Source organism: Bombina bombina, chromosome 4, assembly GCF_027579735.1.
Source record: "Bombina bombina isolate aBomBom1 chromosome 4, aBomBom1.pri, whole genome shotgun sequence".
NCBI classification, from domain to species: Eukaryota; Metazoa; Chordata; class Amphibia; order Anura; family Bombinatoridae; genus Bombina; species Bombina bombina.
Window position 1 is genome coordinate 642,791,225 of NC_069502.1, and position 23,608 is coordinate 642,814,832.

General features: G+C 38.5%; 1 protein-coding gene across 1 annotated transcript in view; it reads left to right on the forward strand.

Moving 5' to 3' along the window:
• Positions 1–23,608, forward strand: part of EPB41L2 (erythrocyte membrane protein band 4.1 like 2) — a 469,820-nt gene that overhangs the window by 359,845 nt on the left and 86,367 nt on the right. The window contains 2 exon segments of the mRNA XM_053710686.1: positions 20,063–20,125; positions 22,101–22,247. Of these exon segments, the coding sequence (XP_053566661.1) occupies positions 20,063–20,125; positions 22,101–22,247 (210 nt within the window).

The window sequence follows — 23,608 nt, forward strand, 5'->3', positions numbered from 1 at the left end:
TGACTTGAGTGAAGAAAGCAGGCAGCGAAACTCGTCAACGCTGGGTTTCTGAAAACTCGTAATACCAGCGCTCTAGGTAAGCGAGCGGTGACAATAACGTGCAAGTTAACACCGCACCCCTCTTACCGCAAAATTCTTAATCTAGCCATATATATTTTTTGAAGGTATAATGCAAACTTCCTCTGTGCTTCTTTATTTAAAACATAGTTCAGTTCTTTTCTGATGGATAAGAGGGAGGCAAATACCTCCAAATCATTTGGGAAATTGTTATGTTTTAGTTATAAATCTAACAATTGTAAAGTTAGCGAGCGCGTGGTTTTTTTTTATATATTTTTCTTAAAGTAGCCTTTTGTTTTTAAGGCATTTACCTCACATGACTGCTTTGTGTCGGTAGGTATCTAAGTAGCGATTCATGAAGTCTCCAAATGAATGGAGTGATTGGGGCATCTGGCCAATCCAATGACAAAGAAACTGAGGAATAGTGCAACCGTATATCAGGATCATTAGTGAGAATTAAGCTGGTTTGATCTATTAATAGGTAATCAATATGTGTGTATTCAGACCATGGGTTGGAATAAAAGGTGTACATTTCTTTGTGTAGGATGCTGTATTTTCCAGGGGTTTACAAGGACTAGCTGTTTGATGCATTGATACAAAATATTAGGGGTTTGGAGGAGGAGTGAGATCTAGTTTTTGAATAATCTAGAATGGGATCTAAGATGACATTTAAATCTCATCCAACTATAAGTGTGCCCTTCCTATTTCCTTGGACAAGGGATAGGATGCCTATGGAGGTGTTAATATGAGTCTGGATGGTTTCACAGAAAGACTCTCCCTGCATCTCCAGACTCTTACTTTAACTCATGCTCTCACTGAGAGGCTGACAGGAGTACTTAAAACTCCAGTCTCATCTCGATGAGTTCTACCCTCCATAAGAGACTACTCCAAAATCTTCTTACACTTCTCTGCAAACCTCCTGTGATAAAGGGGAAAGAATGACTGGGGGAATAAGGAAGTGGGGGAGGTATTTAAGCGTTTGGCTGGGGTGTCTTTGCCTCTTCCTGGTGGCCAGGTTCAGTATTTCCCACAAGTAAGGAATGCAGCTATGGACTCTTCCCATATTAAGATGGAAAGGAATTAAATGGGTCCCCAGGAAGTTCTAGCCTTGTTTCTCTCAAACCCTGTATTCTAAATTATCCAACATGGTTTCCATAGATTACCATTGAAGATCATGACCCATTCTAATGTAGTACACCTACTAAACGTGTTGAAATGCTTTAGCATTTAGCAGTTTCTCAGTTCATCTATCTACTGGCAACAAAATTATTTGGGAATCAGGTTGTAATGTTTTTTGACAAAATAGTTGTTTTTTAATAAGTTTTTTTTTCCCTGCTGCAAATGAATAGATACATAACATACCACAGTGGTGACTGATCAACCCATGATTATCTTCCCAACTGGGTGATCAAGCAAGCTTAGATGTATTACATATCTAAGCTTGAGAAATGTCAGCTGGGAACTAGTGAAAAGATATACAGTAAATTATTATAATCTTTCTTCTAGAATGCATCGCATTTGATTTGAATAACATGCTTGATTTTCCATTTTTAAAGATCCTAATTGGTGTGTGCAAGGTTACTTTACTAGTCTATTGCTTTGATACTTTTCTAACATTCATTTTTGATCTTGAATTGACCTGCAACTTTACTTGGTGATCTGTTGCTTTAACATCTATCAAAAACCCCAAATCACAGACCTGAACTGAAGGAGGATTTATTTTTATGTTAGTCCAAAGTTTTTTAATGGTCTATATTCATAATCTGGAGGGTTGCATTATTTTAAGTGAAATAGTATTTCGCTGTGCTATGTTATCAAAATGTGTCCTGCACAGAAAAGATACAGTGTCATACTTTAACAATACAAATTTATTGGTATCGCTTGCTTAGCTTTGTTTCCATAATTCTTAAAGGTACATGAAACCCAAAATTGTGGGTTGATAATTCAGATAGAGTATGTGATTTTAAACAACTTTGTAATTTACTTCTTTTATCAAATATGCTTCATTCTCTCGGAATCCTTTGATGCAGAATCAGAAATGCACTACTGGGCACATCTGGTGAACCAATGAAGAGGCATATAAGTGCAGTCACCCATCAGCAGCTAGCTCCCAGTAATGCTTTGCTGCTTCTGAACCAACCCAGGTTTTGCTTTTCAACTAAGGATACAAGGAGAATGAAGCAATTATATAATAGAAGTAAATTGAAAAGTTGTTCATGAAAGAAAAATGTTGGGTTTCTTGTCTCTTTAAAGCAAGAACTTTGAGATCATATTTGTATGAGGCTGCCAATGGCCGGTAATGGCATTATGTACTACAGCAGCTTGAAAAATCTAGTTAATAGAAAAAAATGGACTATTTTAAGCTGAGGAAACATTTTCTATTGATATCGTTACACTTATTTGTCCTCATAAATACTAATGAAAATAAATACACATGAATGTGAAATCATTGAGGGCAGAACACCTCTGAAACATTCAATTAGAAAAAAAATAATAATTTCAATAGCATTGCTATAAAATAATTCTGTTCACAAAAAAGAGCATTACAATATCTTCAAATTTCTATTACCTGAAAAGAACTAGATGAGCTACAAGTGTTCCCTGTGAAGCTAGCATGAAACAGGGAAGAATAAACGCATTAGCCGTAGAATGAATAAGAGGAACGTGTGTTTAAAGGGACAGTCAACACCAAAATTGTTATTGTTTAAAAAGATAGCTAATGCCTTTACTACCCATTCCCAAGCTTTGCACAACCAACATTGTTATATTAATATACTTTATAACATTTAAACCTCTACATTTCTGCCTGTTTCTAAGCCACTACAGACAGCCTCTTATCACATGCTTTTTCTATTCGCCATTCACAACAGGAGACTTAGTTCATGTGGGCCATATAATTAACATTGTGCTCACGCCCATGGAGTTATTTAAGAGTAAGCACAACACAGCACTAATTGGCTACAATGCAAGTCAATAGATAATAAATAAATAGTCATGTGATCAGGGGGCTGTCAGAAGATGCTTAGATACAAGGCAATCACAGAGGTAAAAAGTATATTAACCCCTTAATGACCACAGCACCATTTTCTGTCCGTTTGGGACCAAGGCTATTTTTACATTTTTGCGGTGTTTGTGTTTAGCTGTAATTTTCCTCTTACCCACACATATTATATACCGTTTTTCTCGCCATTAAATGGACTTTCTAAAGATACCATTATTTTCATCATATCTTATAATTTACTATATAAAAAATTATAAAATATGAGGAAAAATTGAAAAAAAACAAAAAACTTTTTCTAACTTTGACCCCCAAAATTTGTTACATATCTACAACCACCAATAAACACCTATGCTAAATAGTTTCTAAATTTTGTCCTGAGTTTAGAAATACCCAATATTTACATGTTCTTTGCTTTTTTTGCAAGTTATAGGGCCATAAATACAAGTAGCACTTTGCTATTTCCAAACCATTTTTTTTTTTCAAAATTAGCGCTAGTTACATTAGAACACTGATATCTTTCAGGAATCTCTGAATATCCATTGACATGTATATATTTTGTTTTAGTAGACAACCCAAAGTATTGATCTAGCCTAGACCCATTTTGGTATATTTCATGCCACCATTTCACCGCCAAATGCGATCAAATAAAAAAAATTGTTCATTTTTTCACAAATTTTTTCACAAACTTTAGGTTTCTCACTGAAATTATTTACAAACAGCTTGTGCAATTATGGCACAAATGGTTGTAAATTCTTCTCTGGGATCCCCTTTGTTCAGAAATAGCAGACTTATATGGCTTTGGTGTTGCTTTTTGGTAATTAGAATGCCACTAAATGCCGCTGCGCATCACACGTGTATTATGGCTAGCAGTGAAGGGGTTAATTAGGTAGCTTGTAGGGAGCTTGCAGGGTTAATATCACATTTTGTGTAGAGCTCAGCCTCCCACCTGAAACATCAGACCCCCTGATCCCTCCCAAACAGCTCTCTTCCCTCCCCCACCCCACAATTGTCCCCGCCATCTTAAGTACTGGCAGAAAGTCTGCCAGTACTAAAATAAAAGCTATATTTGTTTGTTTTTTTGTGTGTTTTTAAAAAAAAAGCATATTTACATATGCTGCTGTGTACTATCCCCCCCTTAGCCCCCAACCTCACTGATCCCCCCCAAACAGCTCTATAACCCTCCCATTCTAACTTAATCTGCGCTATCTTGGGTACTGGCAGCTGTCTGCCAGTACCCAGTTTAGAAGAAACCATGTTTTTTTTTTAATTTTTATTAAACTTTTCTGTAGTGTAGCTTCCCCCCACACAAAACTAACCCCCCACCCCTCCACGATCTTTTTTTGTGCTTTTGCACAAACAAGATTTGGGCATTTTTTACTAAAAATATTTTCCGTAGTGTAGCAGTTCCCACCCGCTCCCGCCCCGTGCACGCGCCCGCCCGCCACCCTTTGTGCCCGCACGCGCGCCCGTGCGCGCCCCTAACGGTCCCGCCCCACTTGACGTCACAGGGCACACCGATGGCCGCCCACCCGCCTCCCAAGTCGGCTCCCACCCACCAACAATACCGGCCATCGATGTCCGGTGCAGAGAGGGCCACAGAGTGGCTCTCTCTGCATCGGATGGCCATGTAAGGTTATTGCAGGATGCCTCCATATCGAGGCATCACTGCAATAACCGGAAAGCAGCTGGAAGCGAGCAGGATCGCTTCCAGCTGCTTTCCACACCGAGGACCTGCAGGGTACGTCCTCAGGCGTTAACTGCATTTTTTTTGAGGACGTACCCTGCACGTCCTCGGTCATTAAGGGGTTAATATAACTGTTGGTTATGCAAAACTGGGGAATCGGTAATAAAGGGATTATCTATCTTTTCTGTTGTAGACTGTTCCTTTTAATTTACATGTGTTTTAGAAAGTAAGAAAAAAAAAAGGTTTTATTTCCTGTTTTCTCTTTTTTACTTCTTTAGCCCCTGTAACCATTGTTCATTTCAGAGGTTCTGCTATATGTATCTACAGGGCTGAAAGCCATAGTGAGACGTCCCACAAATATCTATTAATCTTCTTCCTCTGCAGTACCCTCCTCCCAACCTCTTAGCTGTCATGAGATTTCATCAACTAAATTACTTCACTATTACGCATTATATATTATTGCACATTAATAAATTTGCATGTCTGTCTATCTATTTATAAATAGCTGTTTTAGTTCAGTGGTTCAAATGCCAAAATAACATAATTTATGTAAGAACTTACCTGATAAATTCATTTCTTTCATATTAGCAAGAGTCCATGAGCTAGTGACGTATGGGATATACATTCCTACCAGGAGGGGCAAAGTTTCCCAAACCTTAAAATGCCTATAAATACACCCCTCGCCACACCCACAATTCAGTTTAACGAATAGCCAAGAAGTGGGGTGATAAGAAAAAAGTGCGAAAGCATATAAAATAAGGAATTGGAATAATTGTGCTTTATACAAAAAAATCATAACCACCACAAAAAAGGGCGGGCCTCATGGACTCTTGCTAATATGAAAGAAATGAATTTATCAGGTAAGTTCTTACATAAATTATGTTTTCTTTCATGTAATTAGCAAGAGTCCATGAGCTAGTGACGTATGGGATAATGACTACCCAAGATGTGGATCTTTCCACACAAGAGTCACTAGAGAGGGAGGGATAAAATAAAGACAGCCAATTCCTGCTGAAAATAATCCACACCCAAAATAAAGTTTAATGAAAAACATAAGCAGAAGATTCAAACTGAAACCGCTGCCTGAAGTACTTTTCTACCAAAAACTGCTTCAGAAGAAGAAAATACAACAAAATGGTAGAATTTGGTAAAAGTATGCAAAGAGGACCAAGTTGCCGCTTTGCAAATCTGATCAACCGAAGCTTCATTCCTAAACGCCCAGGAAGTAGAAACTGACCTAGTAGAATGAGCTGTAATCCTATGAGGCGGAGTCTTACCCGACTCAACATAGGCAAGATGAATTAAAGATTTCAACCAAGATGCCAAAGAAATGGCAGAAGTTTTCTGGCCTTTCTAAAACCGGAAAAGATAACAAATAAACTAGAAGTCTTTTGGAAAGACTTAGTAGCTTCAACATAATATTTCAAAGCTCTAATAACATCCAAAGAATGCAACGATTTCTCCTTAGAATTCTTAGGATTAGGACATAATGAAGGAACCACAATGTCTCTACTAATGTTGTTGGAATTCACAACTTAGGTAAAAATTCAAAAGAAGTTCGCAACACCGCCTTATCCTGATGAAAAGTCAGAAAAGGAGACTCACAAGAAAGAGCAGATAATTCAGAAACTCTTCTGGCAGAAGAGATGGCCAAAAGGAACAAAACTTTCCAAGAAAGTAATTTAATATCCAATGAATGCATAGGTTCAAATGGAGGAGCTTGAAGAGCCCCCAGAACCAAATTCAAACTCCAAGGAGGAGAAATTGACTTAATGACAGGCTTTATACGAACCAAAGCTTGTACAAAACAATGAATATCAGGAAGAATAGCAATCTTTCTGTGAAAAAGAACAGAAAGAGCAGAGATTTGACCTTTCAAGGAACTTGCGGACAAACCCTTATCTAAACCATCCTGAAGAAACTGTAATATTCTCGGTATTCTAAAAGAATGCCAAGAAAAAATGATGAAAAAGACACCAAGAAATACAAGTCTTCCAGACTCTATAATATATCTCTCTGGATACAGATTTACGAGCCTGTAACATAGTATTAATCACAGAGTCAGAGAAACCTCTTTGACCAAGAATCAAGCGTTCAATCTCCATACCTTTAAATTTAAGGATTTCAGATCCTGATGGAAAAAAGGACCTTGAGACAAAAGGTCTGGTCTTAACGGAAGAGTCCACGGTTGGCAAGAGGCCATCCGGACAAGATCCGCATACCAAAACCTGTGAGGCCATGCCGGAGCTACCAGCAGAACAAACGAGCATTCCTTCAGAATCTTGGAGATTACTCTTGGAAGAAGAACTAGAGGCGGAAAGATATAGGCAGGATGATACTTCCAAGGAAGAGATAATGCATCCACTGCCTCCGCCTGAGGATCCCGGGATCTGGACAGATACCTGGGAAGTTTCTTGTTTAGATGAGAAGCCATCAGATCTATTTCTGGAAGTTCCCACATTTGAACAATCTGAAGAAATACCTCTGGGTGAAGAGACCATTCGCCCGGATGCAACGTTTGGTGACTGAGATAATCCGCTTTCCAATTGTCCATACCTGGGATATGAACCGCAGAGATTAGACAGGAGCTGGATTCCGCCCAAACCAAAATTCGAGATACTTCTTTCATAGCCAGAGGACTGTGAGTCCCTCCTTGATGATTGATGTATGCCACAGTTGTGACATTGTCTATCTGAAAACAAATGAACAACTCTCTCATCAGAAGAGGCCAAGACTGAAGAGCTCTGAAAATTGCACGGAGTTCCAAAATATTGATCGGAAATCTCACCTCCTGAGATTCCCAAACCCCTTGTGCCGTCAGATACCCCCACACAGCTCCCCAACCTGTAAGACTTGCATCTGTTGAGATTATAGTCCAGGTCGGAAGAACAAAGAAGCCCCCTGAACTAAACGATGGTGATCTGTCCACCATGTCAGAGAGTGTCGAAAAATCGGTTTAAAGATATTAATTGAGATATCTTTGAGTAATCCCTGCACCATTGGTTCAGCATACAGAGCAGAAGAGGACGCATGTGAAAACGAGCAAAGGAGATCGCATCTGATGCGGCAGTCCTATCAATGTTAAACTTCTCCTGTCTGACAAGGACAGAGTCATAGACACTGAATTTATCTAGAAACCTAAAAAGGTTACCCTTGTCTGAGGAATCAATGAACTGATTGGTAAATTGATCCTCCAACCATGAACTTGAAGAAACAACACAAGTCGATTCGTATGAGATTCTTCGAAAATGAGAAGACTGAGCAAGTACCAAGATATCGTCCAAATAAGGAAATACCAAAACCCTATTCTCTGATTACAGAAAGAAGGGCACCGAGAACCTTTGAAAAAAATTCTTGGAACTGAGGCTAGGCCAAACGGTAGAGCCACAAAACTGGTAATGCTTGTCTAAAAAAAGAATCTCAGACACTAAAAGTGATCTGGATGAATCGGAATATGCAGATACACATCCTGTAAATCTATTGTAGACATATAATGCCCTTGCTAAACAAAAGGCAGGAAAGTCCTACAGTAACCATCTTGAATGTTGGTATCCTAACATAACGATTCAATAATGATAGATCCGGAACTGGTCTGAAGGAATTGACCTTCTTTGGTACAATGAAGAGATAAAATAAAACCCCAGCCCCTGTTCCAGAACTGGAACTGGCATAAATACTCCAGCCAACTCTAGATCTGAAACACATTTCAGAAATGCTGAGCCTTTGCTGTGTTAACTGGGACACGGGAAAGAAAAGAATCTCTTAGCAGGAGGCCTTAACTTGAAGCCAATTCTGTACCTTTCTGAAAAAATGTTTCTGAAACCAGAAATTAAGAACGGAATTGAACCAAATTTCTTTGAAGAAAACGTAATCTGCCCCATACCAGCTGAGCTGAAATAAGGGCCGCACCTTCATAGGTACTTAGGAGCTGGCTATAGGTTTCTATAAGGCTTGGATATATTCCAAACTGGAAATAGTTTCCAAACTGATACCGCTCCTGAGGATGAAGGATCAGGCTTTTGTTCCTTGTTGTGAGGAAAGGAACGAAAATTATTATTTACCCTGGAAAGAAAGGGAAAGCAAAGTTGACTTAGAAGACATGTCAGCATTCCAAGTTTAATCCATAAAGCTTTTCTAGCTAAAATAGCTAGAGACATATACCTGACATCAACTCTAATGATATCAAAAGATGGTATCACCAATAAAATTATTAGCATGTTATAGAATAATAATAATGCTATAAAATTATGATCTGTTACTTGTTGCGCTAAAGCTTCTAACCAAAAAGTTGAAGCTGCAGCAACATCCGCTAAAAATATAGCAGGTCTAAGAAGATTACCTGAACATAAGGAAGCTTTTCTTAGAAAGGATTCAATTTTCCTATCTAAAGGATCCTTAAATTAAGTACTATCTGCCGTAGGAATAGTAGTACATTAGCAGGAGTAGAGACAGCCCCATAACCTTAGGGATTTTTGTCCCAAAAAACTCTAATCTGTCAGATGGCACAGGATATCATTTGCTTAAACGTCTAGAAGGAGTAAATAAATTACCCAAATTATTCCATTCCCTGGAAATTACTTCAGAAATAGCATCAGGGAGATAAAACACTTCTGGAATAACTACAGGAGATTTAAAAACCTTATTTAAACGTTTACATTTAGTATCAAGAGGACCAGAATCCTCTATTTCTAATGCAAATAACACTTCTTTAAGTAAAGAACGAATAAATTCCATCTTGAACAAATACAAAGATTTATCAGCATCAACCTCTGAGACAGAAACCTCTGAACCAGAAGAACCATTATCAGTATCAGAATGATGATGTTCATTTAAAAATTCATCTGAAAAAAGAGAAGTTTTAAAAGACTTTTATGTATACTAGAAGGAGAAATAACAGACATAGCCTTCTTAATGGATTTAAAAAATAAAATCTCTTATGTTATCAGGAACACTCTGAAAATTAGATGTTGACGGAACAGCAACAGGTAATGTAACAGTACTAAAGGAAATTTTATCTGCATTAATAAGTTTGACATGACATGCAATACAAATAACAGCTGGAGAAACAGATACCAAAAGTTTATAGCAGATACACTTAGCTTGGTAGCTCCAGCACTGTGCAGTGATTTTTCTGAAGTATCTTCTGACTCAGTTGCAACGTGGAACATCTTGCAATATGTAAAAGAAAAAAACAACATATAAAGCAAAATTGATCAAATTCCTTAAATGACAGTTTCAGGAATGGGAAAAAAATGCCAGTGAACAAGCTTCTAGCAACCAGAAGCAATAAATAATGAGACTTAAATAATGTGGAGACAAAAATGACGCCCATATTTTTTAGCGCCAAAAAAGACGCCCACATTATTTGGCGCCTAAATGCTTTTGGCGCCAAAAATGACGCCACATCCGGAACGCCGACATTTTTGACGCAAAAAAACGTCAAAAAATGACGCAACTTCCGGCGACACGTATGACGCCGGAAACAGAAAAAAAAATTTTGCGCCAAAAAAGTCCGCGCCAAGAATGACGCAATAAAATGAAGCATTTTCTGCCCCCGCGAGCCTAACAGCCCACAGGGAAAAAGTCAAATTTTTTAAGGTAAGAAAAAATGATTGAAACAAATGCATTTATCCCAAATATGAAACTGACTGTCTGAAAAATAAGGAAAGTTGAACATTCTGAGTCAAGGCAAATAAATGTTTGAATACATATATTTAGAACTTTATAAATAAAGTGCCCAACCATAGCTTAGAGTGTCACAGGAAATAAGATTTCTCCAACATAGGTGTGTCCGGTCCACGGCGTCATCCTTACTTGTGGGATATTCTCTTCCCCAACAGGAAATGGCAAAGAGCCCAGCAAAGCTGGTCACATGATCCCTCCTAGGCTCCGCCTACCCCAGTCATTCTCTTTGCCGTTGTACAGGCAACATCTCCACGGAGATGGCTTAGAGTTTTTTAGTGTTTAACTGTAGTTTTTATTATTCAATCAAGAGTTTGTTATTTTGAAATAGTGCTGGTATGTACTATTTACTCAGAAACAGAAAAGAGATGAAGATTTCTGTTTGTATGAGGAAAATGATTTTAGCAACCGTCACTAAAATCCATGGCTGTTCCACACAGGACTGTTGAGAGCAATTAACTTCAGTTGGGGGAACAGTGAGCAGTCTCTTGCTGCTTGAGGTATGACACATTCTAACAAGACGATGTAATGCTGGAAGCTGTCATTTTCCCTCTGGGATCCGGTAAGCCATGTTTATTACGATTGTAAATAAGGGCTTCAAAAAGGGCTTATTAAGACTGTAGACTTTTTTTGGGCTAAATCGATTGATTATTAACACATATTTAGCCTTGAGGAATCATTTTATCTGGGTATTTTGATATAATAATATCGGCAGGCACTGTTTTAGACACCTTATTCTTTAGGGGCTTTCCCAAAGCATAGGCAGAGCCTCATTTTCGCGCCGGTGTTGCGCACTTGTTTTTGAGAGGCATGGCATGCAGTCGCATGTGAGAGGAGCTCTGATACTTAGAAAAGACTTTCTGAAGGCGTCATTTGGTATCGTATTCCCCTTGGGGCTTGGTTGGGTCTCAGCAAAGCAGATACCAGGGACTGTAAAGGGGTTAAAGTTCAAAACGGCTCCGGTTCCGTTATTTTAAGGGTTAAAGCTTCCAAATTTGGTGTGCAATACTTTTAAGGCTTTAAGACACTGTGGTGAAAATTTGGTGAATTTTGAACAATTCCTTCATGTTTTTTCGCATTTGCAGTAAAAAAGTGTGTTCAGTTTAAAATTTAAAGTGACAGTAACGGTTTTATTTTAAAACGTTTTTTGTACTTTGTTATCAAGTTTATGCCTGTTTAACATGTCTGAACTACCAGATAGACTGTGTTCTGAATGTGGGGAAGCCAGAATTCCTATTCATTTAAATAAATGTGATTTATGTGACAATGACAATGATGCCCAAGATGATTCCTCAAGTGAGGGGAGTAAGCATGGTACTGCATCATTCCCTCCTTCGTCTACACGAGTCTTGCCCACTCAGGAGGCCCCTAGTACATCTAGCGCGCCAATACTCCTTACTATGCAACAATTAACGGCTGTAATGGATAATTCTGTCAAAAACATTTTAGCCAAAATGAACACTTATCAGCGTAAGCGCGACTGCTCTGTTTTAGATACTGAAGAGCATGACGACGCTGATATTAATATTTCTGAAGGGCCTCTAACTCAGTCTGATGGGGCCAGGGAGGTTTTGTCTGAGGGAGAAATTACTGATTCAGGGAACATTTCTCAACTAGCTGAACCTGATGTGATTGCATTTAAATTTAAGTTGGAACATCTCCGCATTCTGCTTAAGGAGGTATTATCCACTCTGGATGATTGTGACAAGTTGGTCATCCCAGAGAAACTATGTAAAATGGACAAGTTCCTAGAGGTGCCGGGGCTCCCAGAAGCTTTTCCTATACCCAAGCGGGTGGCGGACATTGTTAATAAAGAATGGGAAAGGCCCGGTATTCCTTTCGTCCCTCCCCCCATATTTAAAAAATTGTTTCCTATGGTCGACCCCAGAAAGGACTTATGGCAGTCAGTCCCCAAGGTCGAGGGAGCGGTTTCCACTTTAAACAAACGCACCACTATACCCATAGAGGATAGTTGTGCTTTCAAAGATCCTATGGATAAAAAATTAGAAGGTTTGCTTAAAAAGATGTTTGTTCAGCAGGGTTACCTTCTACAACCAATTTCATGCATTGTCCCTGTCGCTACAGCCGCATGTTTCTGGTTCGATGAGCTGATAAAGGCGGTCGACAGTGATTCTCCTCCTTATGAGGAGATTATGGACAGAATCAATGCTCTCAAATTGGCTAATTCTTTCACCCTAGACGCCACTTTGCAATTGGCTAGGTTAGCGGCTAAGAATTCTGGGTTTGCTATTGTGGCGCGCAGAGCGCTTTGGTTGAAATCTTGGTCGGCTGATGCGTCTTCCAAGAACAAGCTACTTAACATTCCTTTCAAGGGGAAAACGCTGTTTGGCCCTGACTTGAAAGAGATTATCTCGGATATCACTGGGGGTAAGGGCCACGCCCTTCCTCAGGATCGGCCTTTCAAGGCAAAAAATAAACCTAATTTTCGTCCCTTTCGTAGAAACGGACCAGCCCAAGGTGCTACGTCCTCTAAGCAAGAGGGTAATACTTCTCAAGCCAAGCCAGCTTGGAGACCAATGCAAGGCTGGAACAAGGGAAAGCAGGCCAAGAAACCTGCCACTGCTACCAAGACAGCATGAAATGTTGGCCCCCGATCCGGGACCGGATCTGGTGGGGGGCAGACTCTCTCTCTTCGCTCAGGCTTGGGCAAGAGATGTTCTGGATCCTTGGGCGCTAGAAATAGTCTCCCAAGGTTATCTTCTGGAATTCAAGGGACTTCCCCCAAGGGGGAGGTTCCACAGGTCTCAGTTGTCTTCAGACCACATAAAAAGACAGGCATTCTTACATTGTGTAGAAGACCTGTTAAAAATGGGAGTGATTCATCCCGTTCCATTAAGAGAACAAGGGATGGGGTTCTACTCCAATCTTTTTATAGTTCCCAAAAAAGAGGGAACGTTCAGACCAATCTTAGATCTCAAGATCTTAAACAAGTTTCTCAAGGTTCCATCGTTCAAGATGGAAACCATTCGAACTATTCTTCCTTCCATCCAGGAAGGTCAATTCATGACCACGGTGGATTTAAAGGATGCGTATCTACATATTCCTATCCACAAGGAACATCATCGGTTCCTGAGGTTCGCATTCCTGGACAAACTTTACCAGTTCGTGGCGCTTCCTTTCGGATTAGCCACTGCTCCAAGGATTTTCACAAAGGTACTAGGGTCCCTTCTAGCTGTGCTAAGACCAAGGGGCATTGCTGTAGTACCTTACTCGGACGACATTCTGATTCAAGCGTCGTCCCTTCCTCAAGCAAAGGCTCACACGGACATTGTCCTGGCCTTTCTCAGATCTCACGGATGGAAAGTGAACGTGGAAAAGAGTTCGCTATCTCCGTCAACAAGGGTTCCCTTCTTGGGAACAATAATAGACTCCTTAGAAATGAGGATTTTTCTGACAGAGGCCAGAAAAACAAAACTTCTAGACTCTTGTCGGATACTTCATTCCGTTCCTCTTCCTTCCATAGCTCAGTGCATGGAAGTGATCGGGTTGATGGTAGCGGCAATGGACATAGTTCCTTTTGCACGCATTCATATAAGACCATTACAACTGTGCATGCTCAGTCAGTGGAATGGGGACTTTACAGACTTGTCTCCGAAGATACAAGTAAATCAGAAGACCAGAGACTCACTCCGTTGGTGGCTGTCCCTGGACAACCTGTCACGAGGGATGACATTCCGCAGACCAGAGTGGGTCATTGTCACGACCGACGCCAGTCTGATGGGCTGGGGCGCGGTCTGGGGATCCCTGAAAGCTCAGGGTCTTTGGTCTCGGGAAGAATCTCTTCTACCGATAAATATTCTGGAACTGAGAGCGATATTCAATGCTCTCAAGGCTTGGCCTCAGCTAGCGAGGGCCAAGTTCATACGGTTTCAATCAGACAACATGACAACTGTTGCGTACATCAACCATCAGGGGGGAACAAGGAGTTCCCTGGCGATGGAAGAAGTGACCAAAATCATTCTATGGGCGGAGTCTCACTCCTGCCACCTGTCTGCTATCCACATCCCAGGAGTGGAAAATTGGGAAGCGGATTTTCTGAGTCGTCAGACATTGCATCCGGGGGAGTGGGAACTCCATCCGGAAATCTTTGCCCAAGTCACTCAGCTGTGGGGCATTCCAGACATGGATATGATGGCCTCTCGTCAGAACTTCAAAGTTCCTTGCTACGGGTCCAGATCCAGGGATCCCAAGGCGGCTCTAGTGGATGCACTAGTAGCACCTTGGACCTTCAAACTAGCTTATGTGTTCCCGCCGTTTCCTCTCATCCCCAGGCTGGTAGCCAGGATCAATCAGGAGAGGGCGTCGGTGATCTTGATAGCTCCTGCGTGGCCACGCAGGACTTGGTATGCAGATCTGGTGAATATGTCATCGGCTCCTCCTTGGAAGCTACCTTTGAGACGAGACCTTCTTGTTCAGGGTCCGTTCGAACATCCGAATCTGGTTTCACTCCAGCTGACTGCTTGGAGATTGAACGCTTGATCTTATCGAAGCGAGGGTTCTCAGATTCTGTTATCGATACTCTTGTTCAGGCCAGAAAGCCTGTAACTAGAAAGATTTACCACAAAATTTGGAAAAAATATATCTGTTGGTGTGAATCTAAAGGATTCCCTTGGGACAAGGTTAAGATTCCTAGGATTCTATCCTTCCTTCAAGAAGGATTGGAAAAAGGATTATCTGCAAGTTCCCTGAAGGGACAGATTTCTGCCTTGTCTGTGTTACTTCACAAAAAGCTGGCCGCTGTGCCAGATGTTCAAGCCTTTGTTCAGGCTCTGGTTAGAATTAAGCCTGTTTACAAACCTTTGACTCCTCCTTGGAGTCTCAATTTAGTTCTTTCAGTTCTTCAGGGGGTTCCGTTTGAACCCTTGCATTCCGTTGATATTAAGTTATTATCTTGGAAAGTTTTGTTTTTAGTTGCAATTTCTTCTGCTAGAAGAGTTTCAGAATTATCTGCTCTGCAGTGTTCTCCTCCTTATCTGGTGTTCCATGCAGATAAGGTGGTTTTACGTACTAAACCTGGTTTTCTTCCAAAAGTTGTTTCTAACAAAAACATTAACCAGGAGATTATCGTACCTTCTCTATGTCCGAAACCAGTTTCAAAGAAGGAACGTTTGTTGCACAATTTGGATGTTGTTCGCGCTCTAAAATTCTATTTAGATGCTACAAAGGATTTTAGACAAACATCTTCCTTGTTTGTTGTTTATTCCGGTAAACGGAGAGGTCAAAAAGCAACTTCTACCTCTCTCTCTTTTTGGATTAAAAGCATCATCAGATTGGCTTACGAGACTGCCGGACGGCAGCCTCCCGAAAGAATCACAGCTCATTCCACTAGGGCTGTGGCTTCCACATGGGCCTTCAAGAACGAGGCTTCTGTTGATCAGATATGTAGGGCAGCGACTTGGTCTTCACTGCACACTTTTACCAAATTTTACAAGTTTGATACTTTTGCTTCTTCTGAGGCTATTTTTGGGAGAAAGGTTTTGCAAGCCGTGGTGCCTTCCATTTAGGTGACCTGATTTGCTCCCTCCCTTCATCCGTGTCCTAAAGCTTTGGTATTGGTTCCCACAAGTAAGGATGACGCCGTGGACCGGACACACCTATGTTGGAGAAAACAGAATTTATGTTTACCTGATAAATTACTTTCTCCAACGGTGTGTCCGGTCCACGGCCCGCCCTGGTTTTTTTAATCAGGTCTGATAATTTATTTTCTTTAACTACAGTCACCACGGTACCATATGGTTTCTCCTATGCAAATATTCCTCCTTAACGTCGGTCGAATGACTGGGGTAGGCGGAGCCTAGGAGGGATCATGTGACCAGCTTTGCTGGGCTCTTTGCCATTTCCTGTTGGGGAAGAGAATATCCCACAAGTAAGGATGACGCCGTGGACCGGACACACCGTTGGAGAAAGTAATTTATCAGGTAAACATAAATTCTGTTTTACTTACCCCAGGACACTCATCTACATGTTTGTAGAAAGCCAAACCAGTACTGAAACGAGAATCAGCAGAGGTAATGGTATATATAAGAGTATATCGTCGATCTGAAAAGGGAGGTAAGAGATGAATCTCTACGACCGATAACAGAGAACCTATGAAATAGACCCCGTAGAAGGAGATCACTGCATTCAAATAGGCAATACTCTCCTCACATCCCTCTGACATTCACTGCACGCTGAGAGGAAAACCGGGCTCCAACTTGCTGCGGAGCGCATATCAACGTAGAATCTAGCACAAACTTACTTCACCACCTCCATCGGAGGCAAAGTTTGTAAAAAACTGAATTGTGGGTGTGGTGAGGGGTGTATTTATAGGCATTTTAAGGTTTGGGAAACTTTGCCCCTCCTGGTAGGAATGTATATCCCATACGTCACTAGCTCATGGACTCTTGCTAATTACATGAAAGAAAAGAGTATTTCCGTTAAGTAGTAATATACCTTTAATTTTGGACTAACATTTCTTATCTTTTTTTTTTTTTTAAATGGTCAGTTTGGCATTTAGAGAGCATACCACACATACAGATTATTTAGCTCAAAATATTTTAATGCAAATATGCAGTATATGAAAATGAATTGAGTGAGCCATTGGCCTCAATCTACCATTATACAGATGAAAAAAGATTCTTAGCTGGGAACATGATTCTTGTGCAGCGCTGTCCTTAGTCTTGCATCACCTGTCAATTACCCCTAACAAATCTCTTCCCACCGATTTAAGAAGCAGCAGTAATAATTGTGGTAAGCAGGTTCACGTAAGCAAACAGCTGCATAACAGTCTATTCTGCTTAGTAAATTAAGTACATTATCACAAATCCAAGAGATTGTTAAACACTCCATTTTACATGCAAATGTAAGTATAATTTGTTAAACATATAAAACTAAACTCAACACAGATATCACCCCTTTTTCTGTGTCTGATAGCAACTTTTCTGCTAGTTCTATTTATTACTATATTAATTTATTTTTTTAATAGGTCTGTGCTTTAAAAGGGCACTGAACCAATTTTTTTTTTTATTTCATGATTCAGATAGAGCATGCAATTTTAAGCAACTTTCTAATTTACTCCTATTATCAATTGTTCTTCATTCTCTTGCTATCTTTAGTTGAAAAGCAAGAATGTAAGTTTAGAAGCCGGACCATTTTTGGTTCACAACCTGGGTTGTCCTTGCTGATTGGACAGCACCAATAAACAAGTACTGTCCAGCGATCTGAAACAAAATTTGTCTGGCTCCTTAGCTTAGATGCCTTCTTTTTCAAATAAAGATAGCAAGAGAATGACGAAAAAATTATAACAGGAGTAAAGTAGACAGTTGCTTAAAATTGCATGCTCTATCTGAATCATGAAAAAAAGTGGGTTTAGTGTCCCTTTAAGTGCTGTAACTGATAAACAACTATTCCATTTCTACTACCTGATGTAAACAAAATTGTATATCAGGCTTACAGAAAACCAGAAACTTCCAATAACAGCAAACCCTTGCTGGGGCTCATATAATGAAGTGAATCTGTATATAAATAAAACCACTAGTCAAACGTTATAAGACCGCTAAGAACACCCGCGCACTGGAGTGCTAAACCTGCAGACATACTGTACTTAGATCTTAGCTATCATTTGTAATACATCTACAGGTGATGATTCAGTGAGTGAAACAATGAAGCTACTAATTCTTTTTTACGGTAATGCCTTCCCATTGTCTTGTTATACCAGCTGCTTATTATTTAATAAACTGGAAATTGCTCCTCTAGGTATATCCTTGTAATTGAAATAGCTGGAAAACACCACCATAATGAATATTTCAGTATTGGACATTGTGTATAGAGATAGAGATAAGTAGGACTAATATAATTACAGATTTAGAGACCACTTGATTGGATATGTTCTTAAAAACAATAGTCCAGATCACGTGCTAGGCACAGCAATACAGGGTTAGATCTTCCTTACAGGCTTGTGATGCTCATGGTTAGGGTCACAGCAAACCCTGTTACCCAATGTCCAGTATACAGAATCCACAGCACCACTGTTTATAACATCATTTCTTCTTTTATTTCAGTATCCAAGCTCCCCAAAATAAACCCCTTTCAGATAAGTACCTATATTGCTTTATGGCCATAATGGCCGAAACATTGCAGTTTGTAAAGCTTGGACACTCAAATAAAAGAAGAAATGTTTTAATAAACAGTGGTGATGTGGATTCTGTATACTGTTCTTAAAATCAATGAGTGGTGGATTCAAATGAGCAAAATATGTATTTCAAATATAAAAATTAACATGAAGGTGCAATTGCCAATTCATTTAATACTATGCAGCTTGTATAAAAAATATTTGAAACACATTAAGAGAAAACGATTTTACAGTGTCCCTTTTATTTTACATGTTTTATGCGACGCCTGGAATTTGGCTTTGTGATGTTTTCTTTGGAGAATATAAACAGATAAATGTACACTTGCTTTGTTATAGTATTTAGTGGCACCCCTTTCAGATAAGTACCTATATTGCTTTATGGCAAATCCAGCCTTGCATAAATCACAAATATATTTGAAGCATTTTTTCTTTAAAGGGACACTAAACCCAATATTTTTTCTTTCAGGTTCAGATAGAACATGCAAATTTAAGCAACTTTCTAATTTACTCCTATTATACAATGTTCTTTGTTCTCTTGCTATCTTTATTTGAAAAACAGGAATGTAAGGTCAGGAGCCAGTCCATTTTTAATTCAGCACATGGGTAGTGCTTGCTGATTGGTGGCTACATTTAGTCACCAATCAAGAAGTGCTACCCAGGTGCTGAACCGAAAATAGGCCGGCTCTTATGCTTACATTCCTGCTTTTTCAAATAAAGATAGCAAGAGAACGAAGAACAATTGTTAATAGGAGTAAATTAGAAAGTTGCTTAAAACTGCATGTTCTATCCGAATCATGAATGGAAAAAATTGGGTTTATTATCCCTTTAAGGCCCTTTTTTTTAAATTTATATTCGTTACCTCTTAACCTTCATATGTTGTTAATTAATTTAATAGCAAAGCACAAATATAAAGTATATAGCTGAATCTGTAAGCCATCTTCCATTTCACCTTTGTCACATACGTCCACTATTTTTGAGTATATAGGTGGAAATATACCAAACGGCTACAATTCATTTCCTGAGATTAAAACACTAAAGGTCTGTAAGAAAAGCCGCGCTGCTTGCTCATTTATTTAGTAAGATTCCCCATTTTATGGTACTAATCTTTGTTTTCTTATTATCGGTGACTTAATATGTTCAGTTTCAGACGGAAAAAGAAGATGATGACAGCCAAAAGCAGGTGTTGAATGCTATTTGTGACCTTGTCTGCATCCTATATTATTTTGTTGGATGAAAAGTGGAAAAAATTGTGTGCAAAAGTAAAGTTTCTCGTGCTTTTCCACGTTGTTTTGTCGGGGGTTGATTACCAGTTTCACATAAGAATTGTTATTGTTCATCTTTCTAAGAAATCCTCTTGGATATTTATCATTTTAAAAATACAATCAATGCTTAAGCAGGAATATTTTTTTTTCATCGTTATTAGAAGCTTAGTACTCAACCCCCGCTGCATGTTTTAACATTTGTTTTAGCCTTTTTTTTTTTTTTTTTTTCAATTTTGATTTCACAGGGAAAAACCTTGAGAATAGACGGGGGAAATATTTATATCAGACATAGCAATTTAATGTTGGAGGTTTGTATAAAGCACTCTGTTCTCATAGGCTGCCAATGTCACACGCAGGCTGATGCTATGGACACAATGCATGAAATGCATGGGGGACAGTCTGCATGATACCACTCTTACTGTCTTCCTGAAGTTGTAACTTTTGACAAAAATTGACACATTCTCTTATTTTCATGTTCTAATGTGGCAGCTGGGATTAACAGCCTTTTGGAGAACCAACAGTCTGTGTGCCTCTGTATATAATATATATATAAAGATTTGTGCAGTAATAATGAATCCAAACTTCCCCACATAATTATTAAAGCATCTAACTATTTTGGTATAATAAAAAAACCATTTAAACCCAAATGCATCTATGCCTGTTGCATCATTGTTTATGTTCTTTATTTAAAGTGAGCTTTCGATCACTTACCAGAGGTTTGCAGAATGTCACAAGCAGTGGCTTTACTAAGGGGGGAATAGCCCTGCCGGCATAATGACTGCCCTCCCATGTGCCGTCTCCTGCTTTGATCGGCCCTCATTTTCCCACCACCACTTTGTCCAACTGACCCCTCTCATGGAACAACCCAACCTCACCTACGACACCCCCAACGCCATCTAGAGAACGTTTGGGCCCCGTCCCTTTCGCAACCCTGACCGCAAAAACACTATTAGGCCACAGGCAAGTGCCCCCCTATAATAAAAAATGGGAGACTCCACTGGCCACCACCATTCCATTCATACCATTTAAAAAAAGTTTCCAATTTACTTCTATTACCAAGTTTGCTTTATTCCAATTATATTCTATTTTATTGATATTCAAATATTTATTTAAATGTAAGCTTAGTTGCCGGCCCATTTTTGGTTTACCTGGTTAGTGCTTGCTTATTTGTGGCTACATTTAGACACCTATCAGAAAGTGCTACCCAGGTGCTGACCCAAAAATGGGCTGTCTCCCAAGCTTACATTCTTGCTTTTTCAATTAAAGATAGCAAGAGAAAGAAGAAAAATTGATAATAGGAGTAAATTAGAAAGTTGCTAAAAATTGCATGCTCTATCTGAATAAAAAAAAATGTTTAATTTTGACTAGACTATCCCTTAAATGTGCATTTATTCTGAAGTTCTGTTTGAAGGACTTGACTGGGCTGTGTACCAACCCCATGTCACAAATGAACATCATCCCTTTTCTTGATATTCCTATGAATTATCAGTGTTCTTGTATATTAGTCTTTCTAACTTAACTAATAAGTGTTGTTGCTTTCTGCAGCTTTGGTTAATATTATCTTTAATATGTAACCTACTAAAATATGGCGTATTTCATTTTTGCTTAAACAAAAGAGGTTAAAAATATTAGCAAGCAAACATTTTCCTTAAAATTGACTTATAATCTGGTTTGTTAACAGTTAATACAGAAGAGAAATATCTTATCTGGGTGTTAATCTTAATATACTTAACAGAATTTAAAATTCTGTTATTAAACAAATGTTTTGCAAGTGCATATATTAATATTTGTATGGTGTCTAAGATTAATGGTGATGCAATACCTATCTTTACAATAAACTGATTTTAAAATATGTATTTTTTTATGTGAATCTTTCTCAATACAGTGATTCCTTATGTATAATGTGCACACATACAAATGTCTTTAAGAATACTTGAATTACTGATTGAATGATGTTTGCAAAAAAACAACCTTTATTCTGTATTCCTTGGTATTGCTCCAAAAAAGAAAGGAAAAACAAGCTTTAAAGTTGTAAAAGTGTTTTTTTTTTGTTCAAATTATATTTAAAAGAATATAAAAACATTAAATAAAAATTGTCTGTTCGTTAATTGGACTTTCTTGTACACAAAATGCTGTTTGCATTTAGTACAGATAAGAGATTTCTCTTCTTAAGTAATTCTAACTCTGATGGTTTTATTTTGTCTATAACAAAATGTGCTTTGTTGTCAATCTTTGTCCTAGTTGTTTTTTTGTTTTTTGTTTTTTTACATAACCAATTGCTAGGATCTGGATAAGTCACAGGATGAAATATTAAAGCATCAGGCTAGCATTAGTGAGCTCAAGCGCAATTTCATGGAATCCACACCTGAGCCACGGCCAAACGAATGGGAAAAACGGTGTATCACTCCCGTGTCCCTGCAGACACATGGGGTATGTCACAACCATTTTGTTATGCATGGTTAGTGGTAATATTTTTTTATGGAATAGCCCTATACTACAAAAGTCATAGATGGATTGTATCAACTGAATTCTGTCTAATATATATATATATATATATATATATATATATATATATATATATATATATATATATATATATATAATAGAGAGAGAGAGAAAAAAGCATTGCACTAGTATGAGGAAATCCATGTTTAAAACTGATACTAGAAGCAAAAAAGGTGTGGTATTGTTTAGCTAGTTTGCATATCCTTTCCCAGATTCCTTTGTGTCTGTCCAAAGACAGGGTAGCTTAGGTTTTCTGTGGGGGATATACAGATGGGCTATGCAATAACCTAATATATATATATATATATATATATATAAAATATATATAATGCCTTTAAATTTCTATTATATAAACATTATTTTTTGTTTGATGCATTTCTGTATGTTGAATTTGTGTGTAATATCTAAACTATAACAACATTAACAAATATTTTAACATTGTAACAGTTCCTAGTAAAATGTGTTTTATGTTGTGCATTTTGTATACCATTTTACTCCTAAAAGAAAATATTGTGCTACAATATTTTACCAAATATAAGGATGTGTTGGTTTTTAATAATCTTACATACACAAAACAACAATGTGTAAATATTTTTAAGATGACATTGTAGTGTATTTGTGTTTCATTAACGCGCATTACATTTTTCTTGTTAGGCTTGTTTTACTGTGAATAGTTTGCATATATTATATAGCATCAAAATAAATTATCTTCAAATCTGATTTAGTATATGAAACTACATGTATTGCAGATTTTATGCTTAGAGGTCCAAGTAGACTTCAGTAAATGTTTTAAGTTTACCACTGAGCTACAAGTTAATCCCTCCCCCCCCCCCCTTCTTTTCGTTCCACTCCTTTTAAGGAAAAGCCTTTTTGGTCTTTAAACCCATTTTTTCTGGAGATTAAAGGGACAGTCTACTCCAGAATGTTTATTGTTTAATTCCCCAGTTTTGCATAACAAACACAGTTATATTAATACACTTTTTACCTCTGTGATTACCTTGTATCTAAGCTTCTGTAGACAGCCCCCTTATTTTAGTTCTTTTGACAGACTTGCATTTTAGCCAATCACTGGTCTTTCATAAGTAACTCCACGGGCATGAGCACAATGTTATCTATATGGCACACATGAACTATCGCCCCCTAGCTGTGAAAAACTGTCAAATGCTTTGAGATAAGAGGCCATCTTCAAGGGCTTATAAATCTGCATATGATAGTACCGAGGTTTAACTTTCAACAAAGAATACCAAGAGAACAAAGCTAATTTGATGATACAAGTGAAATGGAAA